This window comes from Tursiops truncatus, chromosome 10 (genome assembly GCF_011762595.2).
Source record: "Tursiops truncatus isolate mTurTru1 chromosome 10, mTurTru1.mat.Y, whole genome shotgun sequence".
Classification (NCBI taxonomy): Eukaryota; Metazoa; Chordata; class Mammalia; order Artiodactyla; family Delphinidae; genus Tursiops; species Tursiops truncatus.
Genome location: NC_047043.1, coordinates 62,915,046 through 62,934,615, shown reverse-complemented (window position 1 = coordinate 62,934,615; position 19,570 = coordinate 62,915,046). Strand labels below are relative to the sequence as shown.

The 19,570-nt window shown below is 38.1% G+C and overlaps 1 protein-coding gene across 4 annotated transcripts in view; it reads left to right on the top strand.

Moving 5' to 3' along the window:
- Window positions 1–19,570, top strand: part of SMARCC1 (SWI/SNF related BAF chromatin remodeling complex subunit C1) — a 181,464-nt gene that overhangs the window by 64,024 nt on the left and 97,870 nt on the right. For all 4 annotated transcript variants that reach the window (XM_073811103.1, XM_073811102.1, XM_019946825.2 and 1 more), the window contains 4 exons: window positions 3,763–3,888; window positions 6,068–6,189; window positions 9,088–9,212; window positions 13,086–13,145. In XM_073811103.1, the coding sequence (XP_073667204.1) occupies window positions 3,763–3,888; window positions 6,068–6,189; window positions 9,088–9,212; window positions 13,086–13,145 (433 nt within the window). The remainder of the gene's footprint in view (window positions 1–3,762; window positions 3,889–6,067; window positions 6,190–9,087; window positions 9,213–13,085; window positions 13,146–19,570) is intronic.

The window sequence follows — 19,570 nt, the reverse complement described above, 5'->3', positions numbered from 1 at the left end:
ATAAAAAATCAAATCAAATAAATAAATTTATTACAAAATAAAAATTAAAAACATAGTTTTCCTAGTAGCTTATCTTTTTGTTTTCTATCCCAAGGTCATCACGACATTTTCTTAAATCATCTTTAAAAATTCTTTAGTTTTGCCTTTAATATATAAAGATCTTTAATCTACCTGGAATTAATTTTTAAACATGTTATAATGTAGGGGAAAAAAAATTTTCCCCATATGGTGTGAGATCAGCTATAGTTTCAAGGTGGAAAAATATTAAAGCTGGATTTCTCTCCCCACTGATCCAAGCCATTTCTGTTAAAAGTAAATTTTTATGTATGTCGTGATTTGTTTCTTGACTCTATTATAAAGTTTTATTAGTTATTTGTTTTGACTTGAGTACTCCCACTTTTTTCTTCAGGAGTCTTTTGGGTCTTTGCTGTTTTGTGTAAAGTTTAGAATCAGCTTGTTAAGGTCCATATTAAACAAACTCATTGGGATTTTGATTCGAATTAAATTTAATCTGTAGAACAACTTGGAGAAAACTGACATCTTTACAATACTGAGCCTCTCAATTTGTGGAGGCAATTTATCTCCCAGTTTATTTAGGTCTTTTATATCTCTTTCAGTTAAGTTGTATAATTTTCTTCACATTTCATTGATCGTCTCAGAATGATCATATAGTAATTAATGTATATTTTTGGAAAATTTTTTCTCTATTAAACCTCATATATGGAGTGTCAGTGGATAAAACTACTTTTCCTTTTACAAGGGTTGGCAAATTATAGCCACCTGTTTTTGTATATAAAATTGTATTAGATCACCACCAAACCCATTCATTTATGTATTTTCTGTGGCTGATTGCACACTATAGCAGCAGAGTTGAGTAGAGACAGAGAACATATGGCTTGCAAGCCTAAAATATTTAGTATCTGACCCTTCCCCCCGCCCCCCCCAAAAAAGCATACCAATTCTTGCTATATTTGTGTTGTCCCATTATCTTCAGGGAAGATGATTTTTTTTTTTTAACATCTTTATTGGGGTATAATTGCTTTACAATGGTGTGTTAGTTTCTGCTTTATAACAAAGTGAATCAGTTATACATATGTTCCCATATCAGGGGAGATGATTTTAAACAACAAAAACTACCTTTAAATGTAATCTGAGAGGTTACTTGTTCAATCTGTTCTCATTGAAAACTTGAAAAAAATGTGAACTGTGCTCTCTGATGTTAGAACTACTGAGCCTCCAGCATTGTCTAACAGTTTCAAACATATATCTTTGTGTGTAGTCAAATCTAGACATCTGTCTAGTCAAACAGTTAAGTTGTTACTTGGAAAAAAATGTTGATTAAAGGGATAAACTATATGACTTGTGAGCCATATAACATTGTCAAGTATTACGAAAGGATTTTTAGAAACATACTATGTTGAAGATTATAGTTGTCAGAAGTTTAGGACTGGGCTTGATAGCAGAGTTTACCATCGTATCATTTCATAGGTAAGGAAACTGAGTTATAGAAGTTAGATAATTTTGCTGAAGGTTGCACAACCTATTATATTATTCTGACCCTAAGGTGTTTTTGTGAGACAGGTAATAGAGCATAGTGGCATAAGAGCTTAGGCAGAACTCCGTGCAAAGCTTTGCCTCTTGGTAGGTAAGTAACTGGGCAGCTTGCTGACACTCTGTGCCCCAGTTTGCTGATTTGGAAAACTGGAGAGACTAACCTGCCTTGCTTAGCGGGATTAAACAAGATCATATTATATGTAAGGTGTTCAGCAGAGTGCCTGGCACAAATGATTATTAGTTGTCCATACTGTCCTAACATACTTTCTCAAGAGAATTCTCTCAAGGTCTTCTGGATAGTAAAGAATGTACAATGTGAATATTCAGCTCTACTTTTAAAATATATACATACTTATGAACAATTTGGAAAAGACTATTATGTTTTCAAATGCTGTGACATAAATTTTTCTGAATTAATTACTGAATTAAATTTTTCTGCAATTAATTACATCACTGAATTAATTTACCCTTTTCTTGAACATAGTCATGCCTTTAAATAGATTTTTTTCTCTAATTAGCTTAAGGTTTCTCATGCTCTATTTATATATCCCATTCTCATAATTTATACATATAGGAGTCTTTTCGAGTTACATTATTTAAGGTCTTATATTCTCCTTGACGGGTATTAATTTTGTGTTTGTTACTGTGTAGCTCTAGTTTTGGGAGGAAAAGAGGCATGTGGTCAGGTCGATGTCATTCTTAAAGCAGTATATCATTCAGGCAATATCCTTAACAACCAATGTAGTAATGTTTCCTTTTTTTAAAATGCAAGGGGGGAGCAGTGGGGAGCTTAGATTGACAAAATATTTTTATTGGCAAGTCCATATAGTCTCAGTGATTGCTATGTTGTAGGTTTTTAGTTCCTGAAGGCTTCATAGCTGTAGTTGCTGCTCTCTTTTTCTCTCTTTGCTCTCATGTTAGTATTTTAATGATTCTTGACTGGGCATGTTAATTGCAACACACACACACACCCACACACCACCCATGGCTGAACAGCAGTCCCACACAGGAAAGACGTCTAGTCCCCAATGCCAATTGTGCTCACTTTGAGAAATACTGTTGAATAAATAGAAGTATTATAGAGGCTAGGGCTGTGGTTTAAATATCTATATATATCCGTATCTACATGTGTATCTATATGACATCCAGAGAACCCTTCCTTTTATTCTTAGAAACGTTAACCAAAAAAAAAAAAAAGAAGTGGCCATGTAAAGGACTGGGAAGAACCCCAAATCTGACTCTCACTTCTCCACCCTGTCCCAACCTTGGCTGTCCCTGAAAGGCCTCTTTAGAGCACCATGTGTACTTGACAGGGCTGGGCAACATGTCAGTAAATGTCCTCTTTCATCATTTCTTAGAATGTTATCGAATGTATAAACCTAGAGACATTCTTTATGCCTAAAGCAATGATTTACTTTGGCCTTTTGCCTTTGAATGTTTCTGTCACTGATTTTTGTGAAGATGAAGATGCCACGGATTAGTGAAATAAGCCAGGTAGAGAAATACAAGTACTGCATGGTGTCACTTATATGTGGAATCTTTAAAGAAAAAAAAAAAAGTCAAACTCCTAGAAACTGTAGAAAAGTGGTTGCCAGGGATTGGGGGGTAGGAGAAATAGGAAACGGTTGGTAAAAGGGTACCAGTTTTCAGCTATAAGATAAATTAGGTCTGAGGAGCTAATGTCAAATGTGACAAAAGTTGATAACACTGTACTGTAAAGTTGAAATTTGCTAAGAGAGTAGACCTAAGTGTTCTCGTGTGCACACGCGTGCACATGCACACAAGATAAATATGTGAGGGGATGGATGTATTAATTTGCTGGGGGGGGTGAATCCTTTCACAATGTGTATGTATATCAAATCACAACGTACACCTTAAATAAAAATCTTAAAATCAGTTTTATTTTTCATTTACACCTAAATAAAACTGAAATAAAAAAGATGACATGATTATCCAATTTCAGGGTCTTGGTTATCAAAGCCTACACAAAACCAGTCATGCTTTTTTACTGTTTACTCAGTAAAAGACATGGAATGAAAATTGAAGTGGTAAAGTTGCCACTCATATGTCACTAATAGTCGTATTTTTAAACTGTTCTATGCAGTTGAGGCTTTGAGTGTAATAAATCAGCTACTTTCATTTTGAATACTTTAAAAACTGTAGTGATTTATTATTTATGTAGATATTCATGCTTTGATGTGACTTTAGGTTCATGCAAAATGGATTTTGGACACTGATGTTTTCAATGAATGGATGAATGAGGAGGATTATGAGGTGGATGAGAACAGGAAGCCCGTGAGTTTTCGTCAGCGAATTTCAACAAAGAATGAAGAGGTATTTGGTTTGGCACCATTTTTCTCACTTGGTGTTTTCTTCTTTCTTGGCCTGAATGTTATCAAATCTTCATTAATAAACTGTCAGCCATCAAGTATATATAAAAGTTACTAAATGGCCATAACAACCATCTCAGGAGCTGGCATCCCCCAAAAAGGGGCATGAGAATCTCAGAGGGTCATTAAGATTTAAAGTGGCCCATGCAGTGTGCAAGGTAGTACAACTGATTTTGTTCTCTAGATCTGAGTATTAATTTTGTGAGCCAAATGTCATCATGGGGTAATTTAACTTAGCTCTTCATTTTCCAAGGGAAAACTGATTTAGTTTTAATATTTTTTAATAGCTTTGTTAAGGAACATATAGTAGTTAGTATAAAGTATAGGCCTTAAAGGTCTCATAGTTACAGTTCAGTCCTTTTTTCAGGTAGGGGGACTTGACATTTAATACTCTTTAATCCTTTAAGAAGCCCAATCATTTAAATATTTATCCATGTTTTGTTATAAGTCACAAGTTGGGAGGTAGGTGTGTCACTAGAGGAAGACTTGAGACTGAGAAGGCTTAGATGTGTTAGTGTTGGGTTATGACAGCTTCAGGTAGATACCTGTGATTCCGGAAGTCTTTTTTCATTGGGGACACTTAAGATTTTTGCTTTTGGTTTTGTTTTTTAGTTTTTTGAAAAAAATCTTTGAGGCATATACTTTTAACCAATAATTTAGAAAGTGTAGTTCTTTCATACCTATTTTCAACCCCAAGACTTTCTTACTAAAAGTCTGTCACACACCATATATTCTTTATCTTTAAGAAAAATATTTAAAAACTGAGTCTTTTTCATATCTTTTTATTTTTAGTTCATCCCTATTTGCTTTGGATATTTTTTTTTTTTGCCTGCGTTGGGTCTTCGTTGCTGCGTGTGGGCTTTCTCTCATTGCGGCGAGTGGGGGCTATGCTTCGTTGTGGCGCACAGGCTTCTCATTGTGGTGGCTTCTCTTGTTGTGGAGCACAGGCTCTAGGTGCGCTGGCTTCAGTAGTTGGAGCACACGGGCTCAGTAGTTGTGGCACACGGGCTTAATTGTTCCGTGGCATGTGGGATCTTCCTGGACCAGAGCTCAAACCCGTGTTCCCTGCATTGGCAGGCGGATTCTTAACCACGGCGCCACCAGAGAAGTCCCAATCATTAATGTCTAATTGATGTTTTAATCTCTGATTCGTTTTTCAACCTCAGATGCAATACTGTGGATCATTTTAGGTGTATTTTCTTTATTATGGTCTGTTTTATTAAATTGGTATTAAATTTATCATCTACAGGCTGACTTTTGTATATTGATGTATGGCCTGCAACTATGCTGAACTTGTTTATTAGCTCTAATAGTTTTTTTGTGGATTCCTTGGGGTTATCCATATATAAGATCATGTCATCTGCAGATAGGGATAGTTTTACACGTGTGGGTTGACTTTTTTTTGTTTTGTTTTGTTTTTGCGGTACGCGGGCCTCAGTGTTGTGGCCTCTCCCGTTGCGGAACACAGGCTCCGGACGCACAGGCTCAGCGGCCATGGCTCACGGGCCCAGCCGCTCCACGGCATGTGGGATCTTCCCGGACCGGGGCACGAACCCGTGTCCCCTGCATCGGCAGGCAGACTCCCAACCACTGCGCCACCAGGGAAGCCCCTGTGGGTTGACTTTTAAATCATAAGGTGCAGTCTTGTAAAATTTTACCTCTTTTGAGTCATTTTCTCTTATATTCCTTTTAATGATGAACTAGGAGTAGTTTCTGGTACATTTTCACAAGATCATTCAGCCAGTCTTTGTATTTCATTAATTTAATAGCATGTGTTTCATATTTTTCCAGTGGTTATTGAAAATGCTTTTCCCACCTGGGAACACAGAATTTGAGCAGGAACAGTTTTTAGTTGTGAGGGGTTTGGGCATGTCTGTTTTGTAGCATAGTTTGAATACCTGTGGGATGGTTCTAATATATCCATTGATGGTGCATCACCTGGAAGGTCAGGGAAAGTCTCCTGACTGCTTATGGTCGAGGATGCTTAATGTTGTGCCTTTCATTTCCTCTGCGCACTTGTGTTTGGTATTATCTTTGTGAAAACTCACCTTTGGACAAGGGTTTGTAGAAACTGAGGAGTCAGCAAAGCTAGCCGATATTTACTTCCATTTACTTCTTCCTAGCCAGTCAGAAGTCCAGAGAGAAGAGATAGAAAAGCATCAGCTAATGCTCGAAAGAGGAAACATTCACCTTCCCCTCCACCTCCCACACCCACAGAATCCCGGAAGAAGAGCGGGAAGAAAGGGTAAGAACGGCAGCATGATTCAGAAGGCACTGAAACAGACTAAAGAACTTTGCAGATTTTTACATTTACATTGGACGTTTGTCTTACTTTGACTTGGTTGGAAGTCTTTGCTTTGATAGCTCATCTTGTTATGGGATGTTATCTTATGGGCATCTTATGTCAATTTTATACATTTCTATCTCTGAATAGAACGTTTTTTCTGTATCAATGTTTGTATTGAGAAGTGTGGTTGGTAAGGAATTTAAGAAATTATATTCACGAGTTACTGTCTTTCTCCAGTTTTACCACCTGTCCCCTACATGATCCAAATGACTTATAGAGGAGTTGAACCTCTGTCTGCTCCATATTCTGCAAATTGCAGCAGTGTAGTGCCTTATTCAGTAAGTCACGTTTGTACTTAGTGAATCTTGCTTGAGTAGAGATTTTGGTTTCTATTGAATAGGTTGTTGTGAGGATTAAGTGAGACTTTAAAGACCTTGCACAGTGCCTGGCCTGAAGTAGATGCCTATAAATGGTAGACAGTAAATAATAATTTTATGATTATGTACTAAGTAGATAGTTAATAATTTCAGGGTTGTCTAGCTCAAAACATATTTTAGACTTTTTTTTTGATGTGGACCATTTTTAAAGTCTTCATTGGATTTGTTACAATATTGCTTCTGTTTTGTCTTTGTTTTTTTTGGTGGGGAGGCACGTGGGATCCTAGCTCCCCTACTAAGGATCGACCCCACACCCCCTGCATTGGAAGGCGAAATCTTAACCACTGGGCCACCAGGGAAGTCCCTCAAAATATATTTTGAGCATTTTTTCAGAGATTATAGTTTAGTTTTAGAAAATGACAGTTTGCAAAATTTATTCTTTTCATGTGGTAGTAAATTTGTCGACTTTCTGGCTGTTATCAAGTAGATCTTTACAGTGCAGTCATCTTCTCTCCATCAGCTTCCTTTTGTGACATTCTTCTCTAGCCAAATTTGCCTTTTGTTGCCCAGAACATGCCTTGAATCACGTTATTTCTTGAAGGGTAAGGTTACTTACGCGTTCTTAACCATGCGTAGAAGCTTTTAGGGAAGTTAAGAAACTCTTATTTAGTTTTATAAATAATATTAATGAGTCAGTTACAGTTATAAAAAGATTTTTGTTATTTTATCGAGTCACATGTACTGTGACATAAAAATTAAAAGAACAAAATAGGTTTTTCTTGGGGATTATTGAGGGTAACCTTATCTCTTAAACTTGCATTCTGAAACTTATTGTTGATGTTCAGAGATTTCAGAGCTACCTGAGATCCTTGTAAAGAATATCATAACAACTTTTCCAAATGTTTCCCGGCCTGAAATCGATGTGCTACTCTCCCCTTTATGGGCTAAGATGGGCTGCCAGGACATGAGTGGTCACAGAATCAAAATGTGTTGTCTGGGATGCTCACAGTGGTGGCATTTAGCCTCTACTCTGAGTATAATACCCACCAAATTTAGTTTCCCAAAATAAATGTATGCGCGTCCTTTAATTGAATGCATCTGCCTTCTAATGAGCAGGACTTTGCTCATTTAAGTCTCCCCTTAGAATAGTCTATTTAACTAAAACATCTTGAAACCTGTTTTCCTAACATTTGTTTTATTCATCTTCCCTGCATCTTTTCTTCATTTTGAAGTATTTTACCTCCTTGCCACCTTTAGTTTCATAGGCTTAAAAAAAAATTGTCATGTAATTTTTATTAAACAAATTTTTTTACTCTGTATACCTTATTCTAACCTATGCCAACATGTTATCCCTCTAAAAAGAGAACTTGGAGCGTTCTCTCAGCAGTGTGAGGACTCAGCAAGCTCTTTCTCCATTCTGCCTCCCTTGTCGGTGTATTCTAGATTACTACCCCAAAACGGGGAATTTTTTTCTTAAGCTTTTATGCTTTTACTTATCATCCTGAAACATTGCCAACCTTTTAGTAAATTGTTACAGTTCTCTTTGTCTGAGTTGTATTTTTGTGGTCCTTGTATTCATTTCTTTGTATTGGTACACATCACATTATATGAGGTAGTTAATGATTTCTGTCCTGAATTCCCTGTAATTCCTCAAGGTAAGGAATCATTCCATTCTTGTTTGAACTTTAATATGCTTTCTGGCATGTGTTAGTTTTTTTTTTGTTTTTGTTTTTGTTTTTTGCGGTACGCGGGCCTCTCACCGTTGTGGCCTCTCCCGTTGTGGAGCACAGGCTCCGGATGCGCAGGCTCAGTGGCCATGGCTCATGGGCCTAGCCGCTCTGCGGCATGTGGGATCTTCCCGGACCGGGGCACAAACCCGTGTCCCCTGCATTGGCAGGCGGACTCTCAACCACTGCGCCACCAGGGAAGCCCTGGCATATGTTAGTTTTAAAAATAAATGTTGATTTGATTGAATTCAGGTGGTTAAAGAACAATGACAATTTTTACAAAATACAAAAGTTAGTACTGTCCTAAGTGATTTTACTTTGCAGTTCCTGATGTTTGGATGTTACAAAGAGCCAGGAAAATACAGAAAACCAAAGAAATCCAAAAAGCAGTTATTTGTATATACCTTTGAGAAAATTTCTTATGTAAGTGATTCTTTATGATCTGAGATAAAATATGTGCTGTATTTCTGTAGCAGATGTTTTTTTATTACACTAAGCACCTTTTAGGGTACTGTCTGTAAATTTGTATTGCAGAATTTCTGTGGTCATTTCTTGTGCCCTAAAAGTTTTCTTTTCCTTTTGACTGGTTAGATGTAATTTAGGGAATGTATCTAACTTTTTTGATTTCTGTTTGTCTTTTAAAGTGATTCTGAACATAGATTCTCTAACAGTGTAGTTAAAGCCTCTGAAATTGTTTGCTGTAACTAGCTATCGTCAGTCTTGTTTGTGATTTTGTATCTTTTATGTTGTAGCCAAGCTAGTCTTTATGGGAAGCGGAGAAGTCAGAAAGAGGAAGATGAGCAAGAAGATCTTACCAAGGACATGGAAGACCCAACACCTGTACCCAACATAGAGGAGGTGGTTCTTCCAAAAAATGGTTTGTGTCCTTTTGCCTAGACTGTGAGAGTGTTAGACGTGATTTAATTATTCTCAGCGGTGCCATGGGATGATTCACTTCTTGCTCTGTGTCTCCAGTTCTTAACTTTCAAATATTAATAGATTACCCCTTGAAGGTTAACGTATGTGAAATTCCCTCTTTTCCTGTCTTTTGGTATACTTTTGCTATTTATCGGGAAAACACACTGTGATCAAAAAGTTCTCAAAATTTAGTAATGCTTTAAAGTTAATGGTTTTAAAATCCCAACAGAATCAATATACGTATGGAAAAATGGAGTATGTATCTATGCACAATTCAACCTATTTAAATCAGTTATTGGGAGGCAGATGTTAGACCTTTTTAACTGTGATTGTGGATTTGTCTGTCCCTTTATTCCTGTTAAATTTTTTCCTTCCTGTATTTTCTTGTACTTTGAAGCTCTGCTGTTTAAGGGCATATACATCTAGATCATCGTTGTTCTTCTGATGAATTGAGGCTTGTATCATGTCTCTAGGTGCCATGTTAGTGCTTGTCTTGAAATCTAAGTTCTCTGATAATAATAAAACCTCATCTCACCACATCCTTTTCATTAAATTTCTATGTTTTATTAGTCCCCACTGAACTTAAGACTTCAGCAGTCCTATAAATTTTTTCTTACATTTTATGTTTTCAATTTGTACCTCTCTGGCATTCTTTTACTTTCACTCTAATTATGTAAAGCATTGCTTTTAAACATCAATTTGTGGAGACTTAGTTCTTTCCCCCAATATACACATTTTCTGTTTTTAATTGGAGTATGTAGTCTACTTAAATGTAACATAATTATCTATATGGTTGGGTTTAAGTCTACAATCATGCTGTTTTTTTCCCATTTGTCCCTCTCATTTCCTCTTTAGCTTTTAGTGTTCTATTCTAGCCCCTCGCTATTTTCTTTTCTTTTCGAACTTACATGGTTTCTTTTATATATAGCCTGGTTTTGTTTTGTTGTGGTTTTTTTGGCCATGCAGCGCGGCATGTGGGATCCCAGTTTCCCAACCAGGGATCGAACCCATGCCCCCTGCATTGGAAGAGCAGTCTTAACCACTGGACCGCCAGGGAAATCCCTATATATAGCATAGTTTTAAACTTCACAGAGCATAAAAGTCACCGTTTTAAAGTGTATTTTAATCACTCCAGTGGTTTTTAGTAAACTCACTATGTTGTGCAGTCATCACCACTGTCTTAATTCCAGATGTTTTCATCCCTATGAAAAGAAACCCTGTACTTATTAGGAGTTAGTCCAAATTATTCCCTTTCCCCATGTGTTGGCAACCACTATACTACTTCCTGTCTATGGATTTTCTTGTTCTCTATTTGCTTTTTAGCTATATTTTTCTTAGTGGTTGCTCTAGGGATTACAGTATATAATATATCCTTAATTTATCAAATCGATTTAGAATCACTGTTGTCTAGTTGAGATAAAAATGTATGAAATTTACCATAATATAATCTAACCTATGCCCTCTCCTGTCTTGTAATGTTTTCATGTATTTTACTTTGATGTGTGTTGTAATCCCTACATTTTTCTTTTTTGTTCTTTTTTAAGTAGTCATTTGTATTTTTAAGAAATGAAAAATATAGTCATCTATAATGTTATATGAGTTTCTAAAAATCACTGTGTTATACAAAATTGGGCAGTAAAAACCACACAAATATATTTTAAAGGTCATATAGAAGAGAACATTCACAAAGGCAATCAAAAGAATAATTTTAAATAAAAACTATGAAGGTGGTGATAGTCCTAAGAGATAACCATCTAAAACTGGGAAGCTATAATAATTAATGTAGTATGGTTTAGACGCAAGAATGGCTGCATTCATCAGTGGAATAGAATGGCCAGTTCAGGGACTTCTCTGGTCGTCCAGTGGTAAAGAATCCGCCTTCCAATGCGGGGACACGGGTTCTATCCCTGGTTGGGGAACTAAGGTCCCACGTGCTGTGGGGCAACTGAGCCCGTGCAGCTCAACTAGAGAGCCCCAGTGCTGCAAACTACAGAGCCCATGCGTCCTGGAGCTCAAGCACAACTACAGAGCCCACGCACCCTGGAGCCGGCACACCACAACTAAGAGAGAAGCCCTCGTGCTGCAACAAAGAGCCTTTGCACCCTCAATGAAAGATCCTGCATGCTGCAACAAAGACCCAACGCAGCCAAAAAAAGAAAAAATAGAATGGGAAATTCAAATGTAGATCTATATTTGTGAATACATTTAAATTATTATGAATTTAGCAACACAAATAAATGGGAAAAGATCAGACTGTTCCACAAGTCCTGTAAATTTTAGTATTTTTCTTTGTATCGTATATAAGAATTTAAACTTCAGGTGGATTAAAGTGCTCAATTTAAGAACAAAACTGTAGGGACTTCCCTGGTTATGCAGTGGTTAAGAATCCACCTGCCAATGCAGGCGACACGGGTTCAAGCCCTGGTCCAGGAAGATCCCACATGCCGTGGAGCAGCTAAGCCCACGTGCCACAACTACTGAGCCTGCACTCTAGAGCCTGCGAGCCACAACTACTGAGCCTGCATGCCACAATGGCTGAAGCCTGCGTGCCTAGAGGCTGTGCTCCGCAACAAGAGAAGCCACCGCAATGAGAAACCTGCACACTGCAACGAAGAGTAGCCCCCACTCACCGCAACTAGAGAAAGCCCACACGCAGCAACGAAGACCCAGTGTGGCCCCCGACACAGCCAAAAAATAAATAATTAGTTTAAAAAAATAAAATAAAAACAAAACTATAAAAGTAAATTTCCAAATACTAATGTACTTTAAACAAGTGTTCGTCTTAGAGAAAATATTCATTACCCATTTAAAAAACAAAGGATTAAAACCCTAAATATGTATAAAGATTCTTAAACTTTATGGAATAAAGGACAAAGTATTATGTACTAGTAATTTTATTAAAAAACCTGGGATCAGTAAATGTATGAAAAGATGCTTAATCTCACATAACCAAGGATATGTAAATCATTAAAGTAACTTTTCATCCGTGTGATTTCCAAAACTTAGAAAGTAGATGATCCCCAAAGTACAACTGTTCTGAGGAAGTGAGTACTCTCAGATGCTATTGATGGAAGTATAAAATGATGAAGGCACTTAACACAATTTGGCTATATCTATTAAATTTAAAAAACTGTACAATAACCGTTTTAATTTCATAATCCATATTAAGTAATTACATGCATGCATAAATATAAAAGAATGTTGATTACACAGTAATGAAAAATTGAAAATAAAGTTTCCATTGATATAGGGCTAGTTACCTCATGATCCACTCATGGACACAGAGTGTCTATTAAAAACGAAAGAGACGTAACTAAAAATACATGGAAAGATCACACAGGCGCACTGTTACAAAAGTAGAAACCTAAGTACAAAAGTAGAGTACTAAGGAAATAAGCACAGTTTTGAATTCTACATATGTGTATAAAAGGTATTGGTTCTCCCTCAATTTGTCTGTCTTAATGAATGGCACAGAAATGGGAATCCACAAGTGCACAAAAAAACACAAAAAATACTTTTGGTAAAGTGGTTGAAAGGTTCTTTTCAGAGTTTTCTCTCTGTATTGTTATTTCTGTATTGTTTGCTTTTATGATGAAAAAGATGGCTGCTTGTTTAATTAATTACAGAATATTGTCTGTTACATTAAGTGTTAATGTTTCTCAGCTGGGCTTGCGGTTTTTACATGAAGGTGAGTAGGTTTTACACAAGGGTAAGTACTGAATGATGGTGGAGATGCAGTGAGAGTCGTGTATTTTTTAATCTTCTATTCTGTTTTCTTAAAAACAAGTTGAACTTTCCCCCTAACACATAATTCTTTTTTTTTTCTTTCTAGTAAACCCAAAGAAAGATAGTGAAAATACACCTGTTAAAGGAGGAACTGTAGCAGATCTAGGTAAAAATCAGAAAATCTATACAGTTTTGTCTCTTGAATATGTCAGCTCCCTTGATAATCCTTTCTTTACTGAGAGATTTCAGTTGCTATGCTTTCTAGCACAGATATTATCTATGGCTATGTTAGTACCATTGTTATTTAGTTTGCTACCATATTAGGAAATTTAATTTCTTTTTTTTTTTTAATAAATTTATTTATTTTTGGCTGTGTTGGGTCTTCGTTTCTGTGCGAGGGCTTTCTCTAGTTGTGGAAGGTGGGGGCCACTCTTCATCGCGGTGCGCGGGCCTCTCACTGTCGCGGCCTCTCTTGTTGCGGAGCACAGGCTCCAGACGCGCAGGCTCAGTAGTTGTGGCTCACGGGCCCAGTTGCTCCGCGGCATGTGGGATCTTCCCAGACCAGAGCTCGAACCCATGTCCCCTGCATTGGCAGGCAGATTCTCAACCACTGTGCCCCCAGGGAAGCCCAGGAAATTTAATTTCTTATGATCCACTCTCTCCATTCTTACTGATCTGCCTCTCTCAGAGCGTAGTTTTCCTGCAAACTGGCAAAGGTGGTAATATTATATCTAAATCAGAATATCTGAGTTTTAAAGAAACAGTTATAATTAGAGCACTTTTAATAATCTGCCTGAAGTATTTGTTTCACAACATGTGCAAATTGATTTTGTGTCTTCAGAACAAGAATCTGTTGACTGTTAATACTTTGTAAGCCAACAGAAACTTTCCTTGGGACTTCCCTGATGGTCCAGTGGTTAAGACTCCTCTGTGCTCCCAATGCAGGAGGCCTGGGTTTGATTCCTGGTCAGGGAACTAGTTCCCACATGCATGCCACAGCTAAGAGTTCGCATGCTGCAGCTAAGAGCCCGCATGCTGCAACTAAGACCCGGTGCAGCCAAATAAGTAAATATTTTAAAAAAGAGAAAATTTCCTTAACAGGATAAAATGAGAGTCACATCATCCTTTTACTGTATTTTCCAGTTATGGAGTACACTTTCACAAGTAAGGTCTAATTCTTGGATGTGCTTTGAGGGTAGTCACTTGTTCCAGTTTTTAAAAGTAAGGATAGTTTTAAACATCTTTGTTCCTGAAAGTTATATATATAATGATCTCATTTACTTTCTTCATTTGTAAAAATCAAAGGGGATCCTCGTGTTTTCAGTATATATTAAATTTATGAATTGATGGGATTTTAGACCTAATAGGGATTTTCAAGATCTCCTTATGTGGAAAATGAGACTTGTATTTCACTGTGTCCTAGTCAAGTGAATTCTGTATTTCAAATAAACTGCTGTGATTCTTGATGGCAGACATGAGTGGGTGTTTGGGAGAGTTTTTCTACTTCATTTCACTAAATACATCTTGCTTTTTCTGGCATAAAGCCTGTCATTGTACATCAGTGGATGATTCTATTTTTGGTTAAGTTAAAAGTAAAGCAGAAAATTGTCTTGATGACAGTTTATATAAAGGTGGTGTTAGGTCAACAAAATAAACAAAAAAATGAGATACTGTCAAAATCCTTCTATCGTAATTGTTTTTAACATTATTAATAGAATATGGATCTTTAGTAACTAGTAGTAATTTTCATTTTCCATAAGTTTATGTCACCTATTCTACAGCCATCACTTATCCACTGAATCAAAGGCCAAGAAAGCAAAAACTAACTATAAACAGTCTTTTGTTTTATATTCTTAATAATGTGAAAGGGTAAAATATTGTTAAGACTTGAATACTCTTCACTGGGACAATTTGTTAAATAGAATGATAGTTTATATTTTTAAAGTTATATCCCGAAAAAGAATAATTCTGTAGTTTTAAGGGAGTGGACAATTGTCTTTTTAAAAGTGATGTGACTATTAGAATATTTTTGTCATAGATTTTATCAGAGGAGTCAAATTGAAGCCAATTATAGGAAAAGGATGGGGTTCCAACTGGATTAAAAGTTTTAGTGCTGGGTATAGGAGATCTTCCCATTGTATTTGTGAACAAGTTGAGGTCTCAATCAGGAGTGCTGTGGCTGTGGATGCTGCTGACCATAGCTGGAGAGTTTGGCTCTTTGTCCTGGCCTTTCATCCAGGGACCAACAGGCTTCCCATGTATCATTTAAGCATCTGACTTTCTGCATTGGCTATAACCTGAACCATGCCAAGGGTGACCTGATCCGTCAACTGAGAATTATTTTTCAGAGTTGTTTGTTTTTTAACTGATCTATATTTTGCCTTATATGCCACTGAGCCAAGTATACCCAGTCATTTCTTTCTTTTGTGAAATCGCTGGAAGGTCAAGATTCAGGGGCTGAGGTGAGAGTGTATTTGCCCACATCTAGAAGGAGGAAGAGAACATTTATTGAGTATTACCATCTAGGAGTCAGAGTGAAGGGTGCTCCTCCTACTTTTGTATTATCAGAAGTCTATTTCCATTGGGTACCAAACTCCTTCAGGGATGAAAATCTGTTAAACTAAAATGAAATAGTATAAGTTGACCAGAGAGAGTGCAATCATTATATTGTACTACCCCCATTTAGTGAGAAGTTGATTATCCTTTGGTTTACTAAGACCCAAAGGACAAAAAGTTCATTTTTGACGGCCTTACCCAGAATTCTTTGTTAGTCACTTCCTAAGAAAAAAATAGTCCCTCTGCAGAGTTGGATGACTCAATGTTGGTAGTGCTGTAACTTAACCTCACGTCTGCTTTTAGCGGATGTTTGTCTCTAATTTACAAATCAAGGAACAGGGTCCATCTTTATGTTAATGTGAGTACCTGTCAGGTGTCATGCTACATATGTTTGCGTTTCTCCATAAAACCATGTTAGCCCCGATTCATTGATTAGGAAATAGAGACTGGAGGGGTTCAGTAACGTTCCTAAGTGTACAGCTGTTAAGTGAGAGAGCACAGATTCAGATCCAGGACTGTCTATCTGTGGTGCTAGTGCTTTGTATCATTGCACTCTGCTCTTGTGTCCCGCTCATTTTTCTCAGCTTCTATTCATGCTCACAGTTTTGTGAAGTCATGGGGTACATCCGTGCCTGAGGTTCTTTGATTTGGCTTCTTCCTCTCTGTGGAATGATTGCTTTATCCTTCTCTCAGGTTGCAGCTTAAATGTCACCTTCTCAGAGAGGATTTTCGTCTATATTTGCTCTGAAGGATCCACCCACCCAATTCCTCTCTAAAATGTATTATTTTGTTTTTAGTCTCTGTATAGCAGTTTTCTTTTTTTAACATCATTATTGGAGTATAATTGCTTTACAGTGGTGTGTTAGCTTCTGCCTTGTGACAAAGTGAATCAGCTATACATACACACACATCCCCATATCTCTTCCCTCTTGCCTCTCCCACCCTCCCCATCCCACCATTCTAGGCGGTCACAAAGCACCGAGCTGATCTTCCTGTGCCATGTGGCCGCCCCCCACCAGCTATCTGTTTTACATTTGGTAGTGTATATATGTCCACGCCACTCTCCCACCTCGTCCAAGCTGACCCCTCCCCCTCCCCATATCCCCAAGTGCACTCTCTAGTACATCTGCATCTCCATTCCCGTCCCCCAGGCTCTTCATGACCACCGTTTTTCCCTTTCTTAGATTTCATACATATGTGTTAGCACACACCATTTGTTTTTCTCTCTCTGACTTACTTCACTCTGTATGACAGACTCCAGGCCCATCCATCTCACCACAAACAACTCAATTTTGTTTCTTTTTATGGCCGAGCAGTACTCTACTGTATATATGTGCTACATCCCCTCCATCCATTCATCTATCGATGGACACCTAGGTTGCCTCCATGTCCTGGCTACCGTAAATAGAGCTGCAGTGAACACTGTGGTACACGACTCCCTTCAAACCGTGGTTTTCTCAGGGTATATGCCCAGTAGTGGGACCGCTGGGTCGTATGGTAGCTTTATTTTTAGTTTTTTAAGGAACCGCCATACTGTTCTGCATAGTGGCTGCATCAGTTTACATTCCCACCAACAGTGCAAGAGGGTTCCCTTTTCTCCACACCCTCTCTAGCATTCATTGTTTGTAGAATTTTTGATGATAGCCACTCTGACAGGTGTGAGATGGTATCTCATTGTAGTTTTGGTTTGCATTTCTCTAATGATTAATGATGTTGAGCATTCTTTCATGTGTTTGTTGGCAATCTGCGTATCTTCTTTGGAGAAATGTCTACCCAGGTCTTCTGCCCATTTTTGGATTGGGTTGTTTGCCTTTTTGATATTGAGCTGCATGAGCTGCTTTTAAATTTCAGAGATTAATCCTTTGTCAGTTGCTTCATTTGCAAATATTTTCTCCCGTTCTGAGGGTTGTCTTTTTGTCCTGTCTATGGTTTCCTTTGCTGTGCAAAAGCTTCTAAGCTTCATTAGGTCCCATTTGTTTATTTTTGTTTTTATTTCCGTCTCTCTAGGAGGTGGGTCAAAAAGGATCCTGCTGTGATCCATGTCACGGAGTGTTCCGCCTATGCCTTCCTTTAAGTGTTTAACAGTGTCTGGCCTTACATTTGGGTCTTCAATCCATTCTGAGTTTATTTCTGTGTATGGTGTTAGGGAGTGTTCCAATTTCATTCCTCCATGTGAAGCTGTCCAGTTTTCCCAGCACCACTCACTGAAGAGGCTGTCTTTTCTCCACTGTACACTCCCACCTCCTTTATCAAAGATAAGGTGGCCATATGTGCGTGGCTTTACCTCTGGGCCCTCCATCCTGCTCCACCGATCTACACCTCTGTTTTTGTGCCACCACCACACTGCCTTGACCACCGTAGCTCTGCAGCACAGTCTGAAGTCAGGGAACCCAACTCCCCCAGCTCTGCCTTTCTTTCTCAAGATTGCTTTGGCTATTTGGGGTCTCCCGTGCCTCCATACAAACCATGAGATCTGTGAAAAGTGCCAGTGGTAGTTTGATAGGGACTGCACCGAATCTGTAGATTGCCCTGGGCAGTGTATTCACCCTCACAATGTTGATTCTTCCAATCCAAGAACATGGCATACCTCTCCATCTACCTGCATCATCTCCAGTTTCTCTCATCAGTGTTCCATAATTTTCTGCATACAGGTCCTTCGTCTCCCAAGGTAGGCTTACTCCCAGATATTTCATTCTTTTTGTTGCAATAGTAAATGGGAGTGTTTTCTCAATATCACCTTCAGATTCCCCATTATTAGTGTATAGGAATGCAAGAGACTTTTGTGCATCAATTCTGCATCCTGCTACTTTACCAAATTCACCAATCAGCTCCAGTAGTCTTCTGGTAGCATCTCCAGGATTCTCTATGTATAGTATCATGTCATCTGTAAACAGTGACAGCTTCACTTCTTCTTTTCCAATTTGGATTCCTTTTACTTCTTTTTCTTCTCTGATTGCTGTGGCTAAAACCTCCAAAACTATGTTGAATAATAGTGGTAAGAGTGAGCAGCCTTGTCTTGTTCCTGATCTTAGTGGAAGTGGTTTCAGTTTTTCACCATTGAGGACGTTGTTGGCTGTGGGTTTGTCACACATGGCCTTTATTATGTTGAGATAAGTTCCCTCTATGCCTACTTTCTGGAGGGTTTTTATCATAAATGGGTGTTGAATTTTGTTGAAAGCTTTCTCTGCATCTATTGAGATGATCATGTGGTTTTTCTCCTTCAATTTGTTAATATGGTGTATCACGTTGATTGATTTGTGTATATTGAAGAATCCTTGCATTCCTGGGATAAACCCCACCTAATCATGGTGTATGATCCTTCTAATGTGCTGTTGGATTCTGTTTGCCAGTATTTTGTTGAGGATTCTTGCATCTATGTTCATCAGAGATATTGGCCTGTAGTTTTCTTTCTTTGTGACATCCTTGTCTGGTTTTGGTATCAGGGTGATGGTGGCCTCATAGAATGAGCTCGGGAGTGTTCCTCCCTCTGTGTATAGCAGTTTTCAACATTTGATATCTTACTGTTTGTTTATTTTGTCTTCCATCTCCTGCCACTCTTAACTGGAATATAAACTCCATAAAGACAGGGACTTTTTCTTGTTCATCATTGTGTCTTTAGCATTTTTTTAAAAAATAAATTTATTTATTTGTTTATTTTATTTTATTTATTTTTGGCTGCACTGGGTCTTTGTTGCTGCATGTGGGCTTTTCTCTAGTTGCAGCGAGCAGGGGCTACACTTTGTTGTGGTGTGTGGGCTTATTGCTGTGGCTTCTCTTGTTGCGGAGCATGGGCTATATAGGTGCATGGGCTTCAGTAGTCGTGGTACACGGGCTCAGAAGTTGTGGCTCACAGGCTGTAGAGCGCAGGCTCAGTAGTTGTGACGCACGGGCTTAGTTGCTCCGCGACATGTGGGATCTTCCCGGACCAGGGCTCAAACCCATGTCTCCTGCATTGGCAGGCAGATGCTTAACCACTGGGCCACCAGGGAAGCCCGTGTCCTTAGCACTTGGACGGTGGCTGGTGCATAAAATTTA